A 17,072-nucleotide genomic window follows, 5' to 3' on the forward strand; every position below is an offset into this window, starting at 1 on the left:
TATGATTCCCCTCAGTGTGACTGGGAACACAAGTCTCTTCTAACCAAGTTATTCTCTTCCTCTGGGTCTATTCCTTGGTGAAAATAAGAATACACCTATAAATAGTCTGCAGAATGATCTAGATTAGGCCAATTCATTCACTGATGGGTGCATTTATTATTTAATGAGTATCGATTCCCTAGGCTATGGCAAGGGTTGAAGTAGGTTTGGATATTACATAGGTGTAAACGTTTGATTTCAGAAAGTAAAGGATGGATAGGTGGGTGCTTGGATGGATGGGGTCGGTGGGTATGTGGATGGATAAACGGCTGGATAGATGGGTAAGTGGACTGGTGGGTGGGTGGAGGAATGTAAGGAAGCATAGGTTGATGATGGATAGAAAAATGGATGGATGGATGGATGGATGGACGGACAGATGAATGGATTGGTGGGTGGATGGATTGGTGGGTAGATGAATGAATGGATGGATGGAATGGGTGGATGATGGATGGATGGATGGATGGATGGATGGATAAATGGGTAAGTGGACTGATGGGTACATGGATGGATGGATGGATTGGTGGGTGGATGGATTGGTGGGTAGATGGGTGAATGGATGGATGGACGATGGATGGAAAATGGGTGGATAAATGGATGGATAAGTGGATGGTGGGTGGATGGAAGGATAGAGTGATGTATAGAAAGATGGATGAATGGATGGATGGATGGATGGATGATGAATGGAAAAATGGGTGGATGGATGGATGGATACATGGGTGGTTAGATGATAAATGGACTGGGGGGTGGATGGAGAATAAATGACTGATGGATAGAAAGATGGCTGGATGAATTGAATGGATCCACAGCTGGGTGAGTAGATGGGTGGGTGATGGATAGGTGAAAGATTCTCAACTTCGTGGCTTGCCGCCCATCCCCTTCCGTCCTTCAGGCTGTTAGCTGAGGCTATGGGTAGGTGTGCTGTTGCAGGGGCCCCAAGGATGAGCTGTGTTATCGTGGGCATGCAAGTCAACCACTCTGCCCCTCCGCTGTCACATGCTTAAAGCAAACCCATCCACAGTGCCCATCTCACGGGACTGTCCTGAAGGCTTTGTGAGGAAGTCTGGGTCCCGACGGCGTAGTGAGAGCTCAGGACAAGATACCACAACGGAGAGAGTGTGGAATGTCAGTCAACACGGGGAAGACGGATAACCGTGTGCAAAACCCGAGAACAGTGAGCTGTCCCCTCTCACACGGGTGCACAAAATCATCTAAAAAGCCAGCGAGAATGTCGTAGGGGGTCAACACATGGGGCCTGCAAGTGCGACACACAGGAGTTCGCATCACACCTGCTCCCGGCTTGCGCTTCCCCGGGATCAAGCAACTTCCGTTCGTCAGCTCCCCAATCTGTAAAGGATCGAGAGCACCGCTCCCGTCCTCGCAGGGGTGAGAGGGAGTAAATGAGGCAGCGCTGGCTAGGACACCGTAGTGATGATATGTTTTTCATGCATCCGCGTGTTACGACAGCGCGGGCGCTAAGTGGCAACGCTTATGCCAGATCAATGGCCTCCCTGACTCCTAGAATCGACTCCTGAGAACGGATCCTTCCACGGCTTCGTTTGCAAAGGAAGGCAGGCGCGTGTGGGCGTGACTTCTCCTGGGTTCTCCCAGAGCGCTGAGGTTTTGCAAAACGTACTGATGCTTTGGATCTGAAAACATTTATGATGAGCACCAGACACCTAACAATAATCACTATTTTTTTTTTTTTTTGCTTCATCATTTCTACGATTTTTGGCGCGCGTCCTGAATTTATCGTAGCCGAGAGTTTCCATGTGAATCTCGGAGACAACCGTCTTCCCATCCTGTCACCGCTGCCACGGCAAACACAACTGCAACCTCTGATGGGGCCATTTCCGTTTAGAACGAGAAACGTCCCCTTGCCACTCAGATTTTTAGACAAGGTCTACGATCCTTTGTCTTTTTCTAACATAAGGTTTTCAGAGAGGACTGTAAATTCTTATCTTCTTAGCCAGCGTGCCTGGATAAACGTACACCCTGTGACTTAATGAGATAACCCTGCCCTCTTAATTCAACAGGCTTCTCTCACGTAAGGTCACAAACATCTTTTTTTTTTTTTTTGTCCTAACTTTGTTCCTTGGTGAAGTGAAAACGTTCAAAATAACAGTCGCTGGGGATCCCTGGGTGGCGCAGCGGTTTGGCGCCTGCCTTTGGCCCAGGGCGCGATCCTGGAGACCCGGGATCGAATCCCACGTCGGGCTCCCGGTGCATGGAGCCTGCTTCTCCCTCTGCCTGTGTCTCTGCCTCTCTCTCTCTCTCTCTGTGACTATCATAAATAAAAAATTAAAAAAAAAATAACAGTCGCTGGCCCATGTGGAGAATGTACACCGTAGTCGTTAACGACATTCTACGTGCATGAAGATACTTATCACGCTGGCCACATACAGTAGGCTTCCTGTTATTGTATCTTGGTGGGCTTTTTGAAATTTTGGTCTAAAAAAATAAATAAATAAATGTTCGGTCTATTTAAATTTTTTTATATTTAGATTCCTTTAGTTAATAGTGTATAGTTAGTTTCAGAAGTAGAGGTCAGTGGTTCATCAGTTGCATATAACCCAGTCTCATTGCATCCCGTGCCTTCCTTCATGCCCATCGCCCGGTTGCCCCATCCCCCACCCACCCCCATCTTCACTTTTCTAATCGGGTCCCAGTGATGAGATGCTCAAATCTGACTGTAAGCCGGTGAAGCCTGAGTCTAGAGCATGCTCTTAGCTAGGACTCCCCAACCCAGGGGGTCTTCCCACCTTCTCCCACACCTGTTGAAATTAGGGGAATCTCTTTTGCATAACGGTCATGACATGTCTGGCACCACTGAGGATTCTCCACATTTAGGCCTCCTGGGGGGTCTTTACGGCACATCAGAAAACATGGGGGCCGGGCTGGCGATGTCAGGACTCCCTCCCTCCCCGTGCCTGGGCGCTCAGCCCCTGACAAATCCCCCAGGTGACCACTGAGGCAGCCACTTCACGACCACGTCATCTGCTGCCTTCCATGAGCCATGCCCCACATCAAGGAAACCCCCTTTCCAAAGGGAACATGATGCCCCCACCCGGTCCCTCCCAACACTGGATCCTTGTAGATACAGAAAGTAGCTCTTAGCCCAGCTTTTCCCATATTTTCCTTCTCTGGGTTAAAAGTAAAATGAATGCATTCTAAGCAGAAGCGTTAGTTTTTTTTTTTTTCCTCACCCAATTATAATTGCACTTGTTATGTGTTTCCGTCCTGATCTGGGTTGCGTTGAGGGCCTGCTTTGCATCTAATAGGGGGGATGTGTCCCCTAGAGGGGCAGCTCAGAAATCAGGCACTCGCCCCGTGAAAACTGAGGGCAGTGGGCCTGCGCGGTTCTGTAGGACCAGAGGTGAGGGGCTTCCTGAACCCTCCTGAGATACGGGGAAAACCTGACCTCATTTAGGAAGATGACCTCAGAAGAGCTCTGGTGTTAAATTCAAAACCAAGTGTTTGCCGTTGCTTTTTCATCCTGGTTGTTTTAATAGAAACAACACCCTTTCACGCCTATCAGAAGCACTCGGGAGTGCAATGAGAAGTGTCTCATTCTGCAAAGCACGCAGAGACTAGACGACGCCAGCCTCATGTGATCAACGCCTTCCTGCCCTGGCCCGTCTCCTGTCTGCGGGGACACTGAACCCTCTCTCTGCGTGTCCCAAGCGCTACCGTGCTGGCGGGCCCGGTTGCCACACTTGTGTTACCACAATGACACAAAGATCTGTACCTACGCCGTGCGGTTTCAAAAATATTTTATTTTCTGGAATAGCCATAATGTCTCAGCTTTGTCTTTGTGGCCTCCCTCCGCGTGGGGAGGCGGAAGCTATGACAGGACGACACGGAGGCGCCATACATCACACCTGCGAGACAGAACGATGGTAGCGTTAGAGGAGAGTGTATAAAATGCTCACCAGGGTGCATACGGACAGGATGGGGGGTGGGTGGGCGTTGCCGGGTTGCACACCGCCGAGTACATTCATGGAGACGCGTACACGCCCCGCGTGGCAGGGCCCACCTGAATTGTCATCTGGTCTCCCTCGGGTTTTCAACCAAGCAGAGGAAAACGACCTCAAAGTCCTCCGTGGCTGCCAGACGGAGGGCAATGCAACTTCTGCCACATGATGCCATTTAGAAAGTGCCTGATGCATTGTAGAGAGTCCAAATGTAACTAACGCTAGGCGTGTTTCTAGAATTTTCCACAACTCTCTTCTTCGTCCATGTGCAAAATCTCCAGTCTGTGTCTTACGGGGTCATTCGTTTCTTCCAGAGCGTGGTTCCTTCTCCTTGCAACAGACTGACAAAGATATCTGGGATATCTTGGCAACCAGGGGGATGGGGAGTTCCTTGTGTCTCTTCCTTTGAGCATTTGCTCTGCACACAGGAGGAGGCCAGAAAGCACTGGGGGCGGTTCGTGAATTTTTTTTTATTTTTATATATATATATATTTTTTTACAGCATGGATTGCTTCTGAGATGAAGTGTGTCCGGCCCCAGTTGCACCTACCTTACGGATGGTATAATCTGAAGCTGATTGTCCTCTGGACGTCTCTAGCCGGGAATAAGAAGAGACACTTCCGATGGGCTGCCCTACCGGCGTTGGAGCCCCTGTGAGTTACGACTATGCACAAGGGGAAGGCTGATGAGAACTTCACAACAGAGTGGGCCAGGCGGGCGGGCAGGGATGGCTGGATGGGACCACTGGGGTGTATGGAGGTTACAGATGCCAGCATGGCCCCGGAGGAGACACTGCCCATGAGTCCTGACCGCCTGGTAATGGCTTGGCAAGATGAGTGACAGGGGGGTGGCCTTCACCCTCACTGGTGGTCACCCCACCCTTCACCCCCACAATGCAGCTGGGATGGCATGCTGGTTGGCAGTCTCCAGAAAAGGGCTGAGCAGTGACCTCCAGGGATCCACCCCTCGACATTGGAGTCCTGGCCTGCCGGTGGCCCACGATGGAGATGTTCTCATAACCTCTTGACTTGTACCTGGAGAACAGGTGAACAAAGGCTCCACAGCCACCGGAGCTCTCCGTCCCTTCAGGGGCCCTAAAAAGGCAGAAAGAGAAAAAGAAAGAAAGAAAACAAATGTGTCAGAGGAAAAACAGGTGAGCAGTCTTCACGGCTACTGAGAAGCACTTCACCCAGTGTCCACATCTTGGTTCCTAACGCAAGCTCAAATCAAAGAAACCGGGGCTCCCTGGAGAACTGGCTAGTTCCAGGACCCACACTTGAAAGACAAAGGATGTGCCTGGAGCATCTTGTAGTCCTAGAAGGCGAGGAGACGCTCAAAACCCAAAATGTTTGGGGACATGTCAAAGGGACGCAGAAGCCACCCCGAAAGAGGTGCCCAATGGCCAACACTGCGACACTTTGAGAATAAAAATGAAATGCCATTGGGTTGTCACCCAACAGGTAAAATAAATATCCACAGGAGCCCATACCGATGCACCTACATGATTGCATCACACCAACAAATGGGGGAGAAGAGACAAATGTCCCGTGCGGAAGAATTCCAAATAACTGACGTAGGGCCTCCACCCTCAAGAAGGTAAACTCCTAATCCTTAAGTGTGGGCTGTACACAGTGACTTCCTTCCAAAAGGAGGAGAAACTGGACCAATAGAACCTCAGCCAGATGGTCACGATCAATACCCACAGCGGTAAGTCATGCTGACAGTAGGTACCTTTGATAAAATGTGCCCAGAATGGCATTTCATTTCTGTGGTCCTCCCCTCAGAAACCGATCACCCCAGTCTGCTCATGGCCAAAACCTCAGACAAATCCCCATAGAAGACATCCTTAAAAAAAAAAAAAAAGCCTGACCAGTCCTGCTCAAAGCTGTGAAGGTCATCAAGAACAAAGAATATGAAAAAAAATAAAAAAAAAGAACAAGGAATATGAGGAATTCCTCAAGAAATTGTCGAAGAAGCATCACAACCAAGAGGAACCTAAGGAGACATGACAACTAATGAAATATGGCATCCTGGATGGGTCCTGGGGCAGGTCAAGGGCACTAGGTTAGAAGTAGTGACACCCAAATAGAAGTCTGGGATTTACCTTCACAAAAAAGGCAGGAGGGGGCTTGACATGCGCCTTCATAAATAAAATGTTCCGTTCGTGGATTGTTTCTATTCTGCATATGGCTGGACCAAGTGGAACCAAGATCTGGCCATCTGGGCCATCTGAAGCCTTAGGAGACATTCCGTGTAGCCTAGTGGGGCACTCCCAGTCCCTGCTAATCTCTTTTTTGGGGTTCCCACCCCAAAAAGCAACCATCCATCAAAGAAGCAGATCCTCTGGTCACGTGTAGACCCACTCACGTTGTATGGGCCCGTCCCCCAGCCAGCAATACCACATGTAGAGAACAAGCACATGTAGAGGTGGTTGATAATGTTCTCTGAGGTCACTTGGCCAGACAGGCAGCTGCCCACCCCCGTGTCTCTCATGCCCATTGACCCCCGAGCCCCTCCACTTTGGACAGGAAGTGGCGCAAAGTTTTTCCCAGATAGGATGTTCTGAACCTGTAGGACCAAGCCGGACCCAGTGCCTGGGGGCTCCCAAGTGGGGCATGACGATGAGGTCTCATTGGCTTCCGGACCACGACGTGTGGAGCAGAAACCGTACTGCAGAGCCTCCCGACCCGGGGCACAGCATGCGCGTCTCTGTGTGCGTGTGCACGCGCTCTCTCTACCTGGAAGGCCCTCTGGAGGACCGCTTTTTGCCCTTCAGGGCCCCACCGAGGGTCATGTCCTCTGGGAAACCTCGCCGCCACTTCCCGCCCCGGCCCTGCTTGGGTTCCAACTCCATGTTTCTGTAGCACAGAGACGGAGCGGTCTGTCTACCAGGTGTTTCATGGCAGCCTGCCCAGACTTCTGTTCCAGCATGGATCAAAATGTACCGCTATTATCAAATAACCTTGCCGTCTCCCCAGCCGGGAATTTACACTCAGGGAATATGAGCCACATCTGGCAGATATTGCGGCTCCTGGAACAGGGAAGCAGGTCAGCAAGGGTTTTAAGTGACTGCTATAGGCTGAATTGTGTCCCCCTCAAAAAGTCACGTATTGAAGCCCTCACCCCCAGGACCTCAGAATGGGCCTCTGTTGGGATCTACGGGCCTTTAAAGAGGGGATTAAGGCAAAATGAGGTCACTGGGGATAGATCCTAATCTGATAGGACTGGGGTCCTTCTAAGAAGAGGGGATGAGGACATAGAGATGCACAGAGGGACGACCACGTGAGGACACGAGGAGGAGACGGTGTCTACATGACCAGGAGAGGGGCCTCGGTGGTGACCACAAGCCACGTGAGGAGTGGCACTGAAATCGATTAAAATTCAGCACAATTTAAAACCCGGGGGCGCTCGGTGGGTGTAGCCACCTCCAAGTGTATCAGCCAGAGCAGGTCTACAGTTCTCACCCACCCTGTTCTTGGTTGGATTCCTCTCCTCCGACCCTCAAGGAAGCCCTGCCCATAGCTGGTCCTCTCCCAGCTGTCCCCAGAAGAAGGCCCTTGGGATGGTTGCGCCATCTTGAAATGACGGCCGCAAGAGGCAAGCAGGATCCTCTTCTAGACCTTCCGCAAGGGACCCGGCTGCCCACACCTTGACTTCATTCCCGTTACACTGCCTTTGCAATTCTGGCCTCCTGAAGTGCCAGAGAAGAGACTTCTGGTGTTTTAGGGTGCGTGCGCTTGGGATAAGACATCACGGCAACCGCGGGAAGCGGATGCAGATCGTGCGGGAGCCGGCCTTGCCCGGACCGTCTGGAACCGCAGAGTGGCCCGCGGCCGGGCCCGAATGTGCTCCATGCCTCTTTTTTTTTTAATAACTCAGCTGCGTTCTGACCTCCTTGTCTCAACGGCACCTCTCAGAATCGGGGCAGCCTCTCAAATTGGGGCAAGATCCTCCTCCTGAGAACATCTGAGTTGCCTACGGGCAGGGGGCTCCTCTCAGCCCCCTCACCACCACCCCCCCGCCCCCAGGGTGTGCCGACTCCAGTCTGGAAGCCACGGACCGCAGCAGCGACGAGACACGGTTTCCACTGAGCTAAACACTGGAGCAGGGGCCCCACTGCCTAGTTCCCAGCTCCACCGTTTCCTCCAAACTGGGTGTTTCGTTGATTTCTTGATAAATTATCTCAGTGCAGTATTGCATAGGGACCCAGAGGCCTCAGATAACCGTCTGACCAAGGAGATAAGCACGGTTCACGCGCTGCCATCCCTCTGACGTGCACACGAGTTTTGTTTGGTCTTTGTCCAAAGCCGCGAACAACGGGGTACAAGACATGCGCACACACAGGCACACACACGCACACACAGTGGCCCTGGGTGAAAATGACGGGTGATCCTGCACAAAATGAAGCTTTGGTCAAAGGCCGGCCCCGCCCCGCCTTACTCGGTGAGCCCGCTACCTGGGATCGACAGACAAGCCATCACTCCGGAATGCAACTAATGACTAAACGGGGCACCCCAGATGATTTCTAGGTTAGTATCTGGACCTCCCCCGTTTTTGCTTTGTTCGGAGACAGACGCGGTTGGCTGAAGTTCCCTCCACTGGGGATGCCGCCAGGAGTGGGGAAATGTAGGCTTCAAAACAGGTCACCCGGCTCGGAGAGGAAGCAGCTTCTCTTTATAGCACGCTGGACTAAATAAAACCCCGAGTGCTGGAGACGCGGCCTAGGGGACTTTTTTATTCCAGGAGAAGAATAATTATTTCCTAAATATAATTCCTTTGGTATAAGACAGCCCCTCCTCATGGCTCTGCACCCTAGAAACGCAACGATATGACAAAAAGAGAAAGAACCCCCGGACAGAGGAAAACCTCAAACCGCTAATTCCTGTTTTGCACAGTGACATGTGAGCTTCTCCGGAGCATTAGGATCCGGGGCTCTGCCTAAAGAAGAAAAAAAAAAAAGAAGAAGAAGAAGAAGCAGAAAATTAAAACAAAATAAATCAACACAAAGGAAAGTGTGTAGGGTCGGTCGGTTCTGCAAGAAGGCGATGTGTGTGTTTCTTGAAATCACGGTGCCACGCAAATCCGCAATAATGACCAAATAGTTTACAGGGACATGGCATTAGGGTCATGATATACCGGAGAAATGTGTCACTGATGCATGGTGGGGCGGAGGGGAAGAAATAGGAATCTCAGCAAAGGATGAGCGTGGATTTGCAAGTACTCGGTGCGTTAAGAGACGGGCACGCACGAGAATGCACGTGGCCGTGTACCCGGACACGTCCGTTCGTGGGCTTGGACATCCCGAGGGTGTGCAGCTTGTACCTGCAACCGGGAAGGGCAGGCGGTCCCGGGTCGACAGAAATCACAATAAGAGAGGTGCATGCGCACGTGCGTGTTTTGCTCAGTCCACCTGCGTGCAGCTGTGCGGGCCCACACGGTATTTCTCGCAGATGAACCGCACACGAGCAAACACAAATCCCCCAGCGTGCTCAGGGCGTGTCTCCGAGTTCTCAGACGGAAGCTTGTGTGCCGATTTGTTACCACTTTGTGCCGGTTTGTTACTACTCGGGCGCCAGTTAGTGACCACTCTGTGTCAGTTTGTTACCACCCTGTTCCCCGCAGCAGAAGTCTACACTGCACACCGCCTTCCTGAGCACGTGCATTGGGAAGGATTCAGAGCCACACGTCCACCTGTGTGCCGCCCCCATCTTACCCACGCTACGACGCACTTGATTTTTCCAGTCGCGCTTGTCGTCTCCGAATTTTTCTGCTTGACTGTCGATGGCGGCTGAGTTGCCCGACGCTGTCATCCTGTTGAGACTCGCTCCGTGGGGCGGGGGCACTCAGGGTGGCGTCGGTGCACGTCTTCTGGGGGTGATGCTCCACGATCGCCTCCGGGCTCAGGCCCATCGCCGCGCAGCGGGTCCCACGCGGGCGAAGGCGCACGGAACGCCAGGTTGAGTCTGGCCCGAGGGTGGGTGACACACAGGGGGGCCCCTGGCCGCAGGCCCTCGGGTCTCTGAGGTCACGGCCCCCATCGCGGTGCTCCTACCCGCGCGGGGACAAACAGCTGACGGCTCACCCCAGGGCTCGTGTGAGAGTCGCGGCCAACAGTCCAGGCCACGGGAGGCGCCCAGCCCGCTGCGGCGCTCGCTCCCAGCCCCCACTCGGAGGGAAAGTGTGAATGGAGAGAATGTAGGGAAAAACCGGCCCCGCGCACAAGTGTGGCTGACCTTTCCCTCCGGGGCCGCCCGCGGATTCAAAGCAGCCCGGTATTTCTGGAAGCCTTTTGGAACGGCCTCCCCGCCCTGCCCAGCCCTCCCCTTACGCTCACACTATTTTGAGCTTAAAAGCCACATTTATTAAATTGGCTCGAAAACTCCTTCCCCTCCCGGACTTGGCTCCGACCAACGAGGCTGAGGTTTTTCCAAAGCTCCTGGCGTCCGCCTGGAAGGCACCGCGCGCGCGTGGGGGCCTCACAGCAGGGCTGGCGGGGCTTGAAAGATGCCACCGCACGTTGCAGTGACGGGGAGCACGGGCGCCGGCGAGTCCCCGCGGGGGACGGACGGACCCCCTGTCTGCAAGTCTCCTCCAGGGGTGTGTCTCGTTGCATGGGACGGTTTTGCTCGTTGCAAGCGTTGTCGGATTCCCGCTCCCGCCGCCGGGGCCTCGGGGATGGGGAAGATGGGCAGCCGCGGGCTCCCTGGCACCTCCCGCCTCCCGTGCCCAACGGTGCCCTTCCACGTTCACACACATGTCCACATGCTGTCGCACGTTCCCCTTGCAGCTCCGCGTGACCCACACGACCCATCTGGGCTGGCTGCCCCCTTCAGCCTGCACCTTCGTGCTGGCCATCACCCTCCCACCCCCCACTTTCTAAGAGGCACCTGCAACCCAGCCCCCCGAAACGTGAGCATCTGGGCCGCAGTGCTCGGCGCGAGAAGTCAGGAGTGAGAGCTGTCCACCTCCCCCAACCATGTGGCATTTCTTTTTATTTCTCCTCTTTTTAACTCAAAAGAGGTTTGGAAGCAAAGATCAGACGTCCTGGGTGTTCTTAATCGCCCAACGTCACTTCTGTTGAATGCTAAAACGTTTGCTTCTGCCAAGGAGTCCTGTGTCTCGGGACGTGCACTCGGTATGCGTGGGCCGCGGGCTTCGGGGACTAAGAGCTGGGATGCACGCTCTCTTGTTCGCCCCCGAGCGCCCCTGCCCCGGGTGACGCCCCAGCAAACGGCCCCACAAGCGAGCACGGCCTGGCCACGTGTGGGGCAGCCTGGGCCCGTCCTTTGAATGATAACACTGAGGACGTTCTCTCCGCCGATGGACAGCCAGCCGCTCTGCTGGCGTCACGCACGCCCCCTCCTGCATTCCCGGCGTCCTGCTTCCCTTCCTCTGATCTTCACAAGCGCATGGAATCTATTCCTTCCTATTCATGATCCTTCCCAAGAAGTGGCGGATCGCAGGACGCCCCTCTTTGCCCCGTTGCAGGCCCTCCAGGGCAGCAAGGCCGCAGGAGCCACACGACAGGTGTCCCGGGAACGGTCCGTCAACGACACAGGATCCAAAGTTCATCCACTCAGCGCTCATAAACCCATTCTCAGTTTCAAAAACATAAAGCATTAAGACAACATTGCTCTAAAACATTTTTTTTTCCTGGCACCAGGACCATGACCGCCAGGTTCCCAAACGTGGCTACACTCTTGAATTCATTGCCTTTTTTTTTTTTTTTTCCTATTTGTTATCAGTTTTAGCAATGAGATTCGGGTAGCAACTGCACAATAACCCCATCCTGGATCAATATTAATGGAGAAATGGGTGCAAAGTTGTGTGTTTCTTCCCACTGAGACCTGGACGTGCACTACTTAGAAATATAGTAAGCAGTTATTTTGTCATCCATAAAAAAAACGTAAAAGATAAATATTATTGCTGAACCCGAACGAGCAGCTTCCAGATCCTGGCTGCACTTCTGAATTCATTCTTTTTTTCCCCCATTCGTAGGCTGGTTATCAATATTAATGAAGAAACGGGTGAAAACCTGTATATTTTTTGCCACTGAGACCTGGTGGGGACTACTGACAAATATGTAGTAAGTAGTTGCTTTGTCACCCATTAAAAAAACTTAAAAGATAAATATTATTGCTAAACCCAAATAAGCAGCTTCCAAATCCTGGCCGCACTCCTGAATTCATTCTTTTTGCCCCCGTTTGTATGTTGGTTATCAATATTAACAAAGAAATGGTAAAAAGTTTATTTTTTCCCACTGAAACCCATGTCTGCACTGCTTAGAAATGCACAGTATTTTGTCATCTACCAAAAAAAAAAAAAAAAAAAAAACTTAAAAGAGAAATGTTATTGCTACACCCAAATAAGCAGCTTACAAAACGTGGCCACACTCCTGAATTCATTCTTTTTCTCCCCATTCGTATGCTGGTTATCAATATTAATGAAGAAATGGGTCCAAAGTTGTATATTTCTTCCCACTGAGACCCGAGTGTGCACTTCTTGGAAATATATAGCAAGTAGTTACTTTGTCATCCATAAAAAAAAAACTTAATAGAGAAATATTGCTAAACCCAAATAAGCAGCTCCCAAATCCTGGCTGTACTCCTGAATTCATTCTTTTTTCTCCCAATTGTATGTTGGTTATCAATATTAATAAAAAAATGGGTGAAAAGTTGTTTATTTTTTCCCACCGAAACCTATGTCTGCGCTACTTAGAAATATATAGTGAGTGGTTATTGTGTCATCCATTAAAAAAAAAAAACTTAGAACAGAAATATTATTGTTAAACCCAAATAAGCAGCTTAAAAAAAGTGGCCACACTATTGAATTCATTCTTTTTTTCCCCCCCATTTGTATGCTGGTTATCAACATTAATGAAGAAATGGGTGCGAACTTGTCTATTTTTTCCAGTAAAACCTGCGTGTGCACTACTTGGAGATACTTCGTATTTTGTCACCCTCAAATAAAAAGTTACAAGAGAAATATTATTGTTAAACGTGAATAATCAGCTTCCAAATTGGGGCCACCCTCCTGAATTCCATCTTTTCCCCCCATTCCTATGCTGGTTATCCATATTAATGAAGAAATCGGTGCAACGTCGTTTATTTTGTCCCACTGAGGCCTGGGCGTGCACACTTAGAAATGTATCGTGAGTGGTTGTTTGTGTCCCATTAAAAAAGCCACTTAACAGAGAGACATTGTTGCTAAACCCGAATAAGCAGCTGACAACAGAGACACAATGTAAAACTTTGGGGAGAGGCCCCGGATGTGAGATTTTGTTTACACGCGCACGCCCCTTGCACACGGCCGTGGCCTGGAGACCATCGCCGATTTTCTGGTGATCCCGGGCAAGCTACATAACCGCGTGGGTGGCCTCACGTTCCCGCTCCGTGTCCTCGGGATCACGAGCGTACCCCGGTTGCCGTGAGGACAGCAGGCCGCCGTGCGAAGCACACCCTTTCCGCCTCACGTCCTGGACGCGAGGGCCTCGCTCTGAAATATGAGGTGCCGTGGTTATTTATGGGAAACCGGGCTTTGTTTTTTAGGGTTTTTTTTTTTGGTTATAATTTTATTTCTTTGGCAGTGGTGCAAGCCACCGTGTGTCTGCTTGCCCATTAGAAAATGAGGAAGGTGAGAGATTGTACAGATATTTCTGTCTTGACACGCTGTTTAGGCTTTTCCCGGATCATCCTTCTGCGTGGATTCGGGCTTTATGTTACGGGACCCAAGATGGATTTTTAAGGGATGTTAAGTGTTTTTTGAAACGAATGAAATTTCCTTGTGTTTTTGTTTTTTAGGCACGAGATAACCCACAGGGTCAGCACGATATAGAGGCTCACCGGGGGGGGGGGGGGGGGTGGATCCGAATGAGCCCTGACGGCCGCGACGGGGAACCGGGCACTAATTTCACAGAAGCAGACAGAGGGCTGACGTGTGAAAGAAATGCGCCCCCGTCTCCGGCCCGGAAGCTCCGGGTGCAAATCCGTCATTGACCGGGGATGACCCTGCACTTCCCAGCCGTGTGACCTTGGCCAGGAAACCGCCTCCACCTGCCTTGGTTTCCGGAGCCGAGACGGGGATGTTTGCAACACGGTGGCCTCTTCCCAGGATGGTGACATAGACCCAGAGGGCCACCCCCTGCAAAGGGCGTTTGCAGACCCCAGAGGGGCTCTGTGGAATGTGAATTATTCTGATCCCTTTGGCCTGCAGGGCTCCGGTCGTATCCCGGGCTCCTCAGGGGTCCGTGTAGGGTGGGGACTCCCATTCCTGTAGCAGGAGCCTCCGGTACCACGTGTGCCTCTGCCATTTGAATTGTGCAGTGTTCTCAGGCAGTGATGACCCTGTCAGCTCATGTCCTCATGACTCTCACGTGGGGACATTTTGCTCAATAATCATTCACGGCGCCCCCTGTGCGGCCGGGGAGCCCCTCGTGGACGGGGACGCGTTCTCCGGGAAACCGAATCTGTTGCGATGGACATGGCGTGTGAGCAAAACCCTCCCGGGGAGGGGCAGGGTGCACGGGCCTCGGGAGTCACCGGATGTCAGCAGAGCGTCCACTCCTGCGTGTGCAGCAGGCGTCGCATCATTCGCCACGTGGACCGACCACCCGGCCACTGGAAAAATCCTGGAGGCTGCCACTTATATAATTTTTGACTATTTTCATTGTAACTGTGTTTTCTCGTCCCTCCGAGACGTGCCCTGGGAGTGACCCAGCTCCCCCTGCACCACACACACACACACACACACACACACACACAGACACACACACACACCACAGTTTCCTCTCGGGGAGGCTCACCCGAGACCCACGCCATGTCGTGCTGGTCGCCTTGCTTTCCCCGACTGACTAGCCCACAGGGTGTGTGTCTGTGTGCATGTGTGTGTGTGTGTTGGGTATAATTTTGGATCTCGATTCACGTGCTGTGCGTGGGATGCAGACGCGTGGAGCTCCGGTGGCCTTTCCTCCTCTGCGGGAGCCATTGCAAGGCCCCCGCCTTCTGGGAGGTGGTCCTCCAGCGTTTACGCTCCGCTTGCTGCCTAATTTCACCTGGTGCCTGGGGCACGGGGCTGCCTCCCAAACCTCTCACAGATATCTGTGCACCGTTACCACGGCGTTGTTTGGGACTGAGTTGGTGTTTGGAGAGTGGAGCTGGAGGGGTGTGTGTGTGTGTGGTGTGCGTGGGGTCCCCGGGGGGCATTTTGGGCTCGGGGCAGGGCCTTGTAGACGTGCACCCTGTATCTCGGAGGAGCTCTATCTGGGCAGCTCCCCTGAGTCCCCAAATAATGCATTAGGGGTGTGTGCGCAGGGGGCTCTGCCAACCTTTCTGCGCTTTCTCAAATCCCTTTCCTCATGTTGGAAATGGGCCTTCCAGCCTCTTCTTCCTCCTCCTCCTCCCCGGCGTCCTCCCGCACTGGATCCTGGAAACAAGCCCTCCCGTGTTGCAAAATCACTCAGCGTCTCCACACCCGCGGTAACTACAGGAGAAACACCACCACACTGGCGCCAGCCCCAATCCTACCCGCCCCACACACGCCGCATCAGACAGTCTGGTCCCCGCTTTGGGCTTCGCAAGGTTCCCGGGGACAAGGAGTCTGCGTTTTTCCGCTCTCCTTAACCCTCAAGCGGCTGGAAGTGGTGGAGAGGAAAAAGCATGAGGGGAATGCGTGGCACACGGCAGGCTTTGCAAGGTCCCCCTCCCCGGGGGCGTGTGGGGTGCAGGCAGCCCGTGCAGGAGAGGGGGACCCACACCCCCTGCCCGCCCTGATTCCCCGGGAAGGCACCCCAGTCTCTGCAGACGCATGCATCGGCAGCCGGTTTAAACGCGCTGTTTTTCCTCGCAGGTCCTCTGTGCACACCCGCGTTCCAAGGGAGGCATTTTTTTTTCTTTTTTCTCTCTCTCTCTAGCTAACAAGCTATTTATTTAAGTCACAAACTTGCTCGGGCGCGCTTGGTGGAGGGCGAAGCTTCGCGTTGGTCCCATTGGTGTCTGTCGTGTGTGTGTGTGGGGGGGGGGAGGCAGGGGTGCGGGGACTCCAAAGCAAGCCCCCTTCCTGAGCTGTGCACCCCCCTCGTGGGGGGCCTCCTCGGTGGGGCGCACCCACCTCCCCACCGATCTGTGCAGTGTTGTTTGCAATTGCAGCTCTCGCCGCGCAGGGCTGCCCGGGGTGGGGGGGAAACTGAGCGCCCGGGTCCCCGCGCCCTCGGGCGAGGCCCCGGCACCGGGCAGCGCGCGCGGCGCAGGTGTGGCCCCGCGGCTGGAGCGCCCGTGCGCCCTCGGACCCCAGGCGCGGGCGGCACCTGCCCGGGAGGGAGTCGGGGCGCAGCGCCCACCCGGGGCCGGTCCCGCAGCGCGCCCGGCGCCCCGGCGAAGTTGCGGCTCCCCGCCCGCGCGCACTCACCGGCTCTCCGCGCTCCGATCCTGAAGGTCACGGCCCGGCGGCGGCGCTGGAGGTGGCGGTGGCGGTGGTGGCGGAGCTGCAGGCGGCGGCGGGCGCGCGGCGGGGCCCGGGGCGGGGGGCGCGCGGCCCCCATGCCCGGCGCGGCGGCGGCCCTCGGGGCGGGGCGCCCTCAGCGCGGCGGGGCCCGGGCGCCGCGGGGCTCAGATGCCGTGGTCGCAGTCCACATCGCGGCAGATGTACCAGAGGATCACGTAGAGGATGAGCAGGATGGCGAAGATGAACAGAGCCACCAGGATCGCCTTGGTCACCGGCGAGATGAGCGACTGCATGGCCCCGGCGGGGCGCGCGGGCGGGCGGGGGGCGCGCGGGGGCGCGGGGCGCGGCGCTCACGACCCCCGAGCGCGCCCGGAGCCCCGCGCCGGCCCCGCGCCGCATCCGCAGTGCTCCGTGCCGGGGACGGGCGCCCGCGCTCGGCCGCGCTGCTGGCTCACCGGGCCCGGCGGCCGCGGGGCTGGGCGGGCGGCGCGGGGGGCGCGGGCGGCGGGCGGGCGGGGGCGGCGGCCATGGGCGAGGACGCGGGCGCGGGCGGGGAGCGGGAGGCGGCGCGCCCGACAAGTCCCCGCGAACTTGGGCGGCGGCGAGGCGGCGGGCGCGCGGTGA

At 54.2% G+C, this 17,072-nt stretch overlaps 1 protein-coding gene across 1 annotated transcript; it reads right to left on the reverse strand.

Annotated features, from left to right (window-relative positions):
- Positions 1-3,799: 3,799 nt before the first annotated feature.
- LOC129517658 (protein VASP homolog) lies at positions 3,800-16,741 on the reverse strand. The gene is made up of 3 exons (XM_055337579.1): positions 16,653-16,741; positions 16,413-16,580; positions 3,800-5,104 (listed from the first exon to the last, which is right to left on the reverse strand). The coding sequence occupies exons 1-3, from the start codon at positions 16,739-16,741 to the stop codon at positions 4,771-4,773; spliced, it is 591 nt and encodes a 196-aa protein (XP_055193554.1). The 3' UTR covers positions 3,800-4,770.
- Positions 16,742-17,072: the final 331 nt, after the last annotated feature.

The sequence above is a fragment of the Nyctereutes procyonoides genome, unplaced genomic scaffold (genome assembly GCF_905146905.1).
Source record: "Nyctereutes procyonoides isolate TBG_1078 unplaced genomic scaffold, NYPRO_anot_genome, whole genome shotgun sequence".
NCBI lineage: Eukaryota > Metazoa > Chordata > Mammalia > Carnivora > Canidae > Nyctereutes > Nyctereutes procyonoides.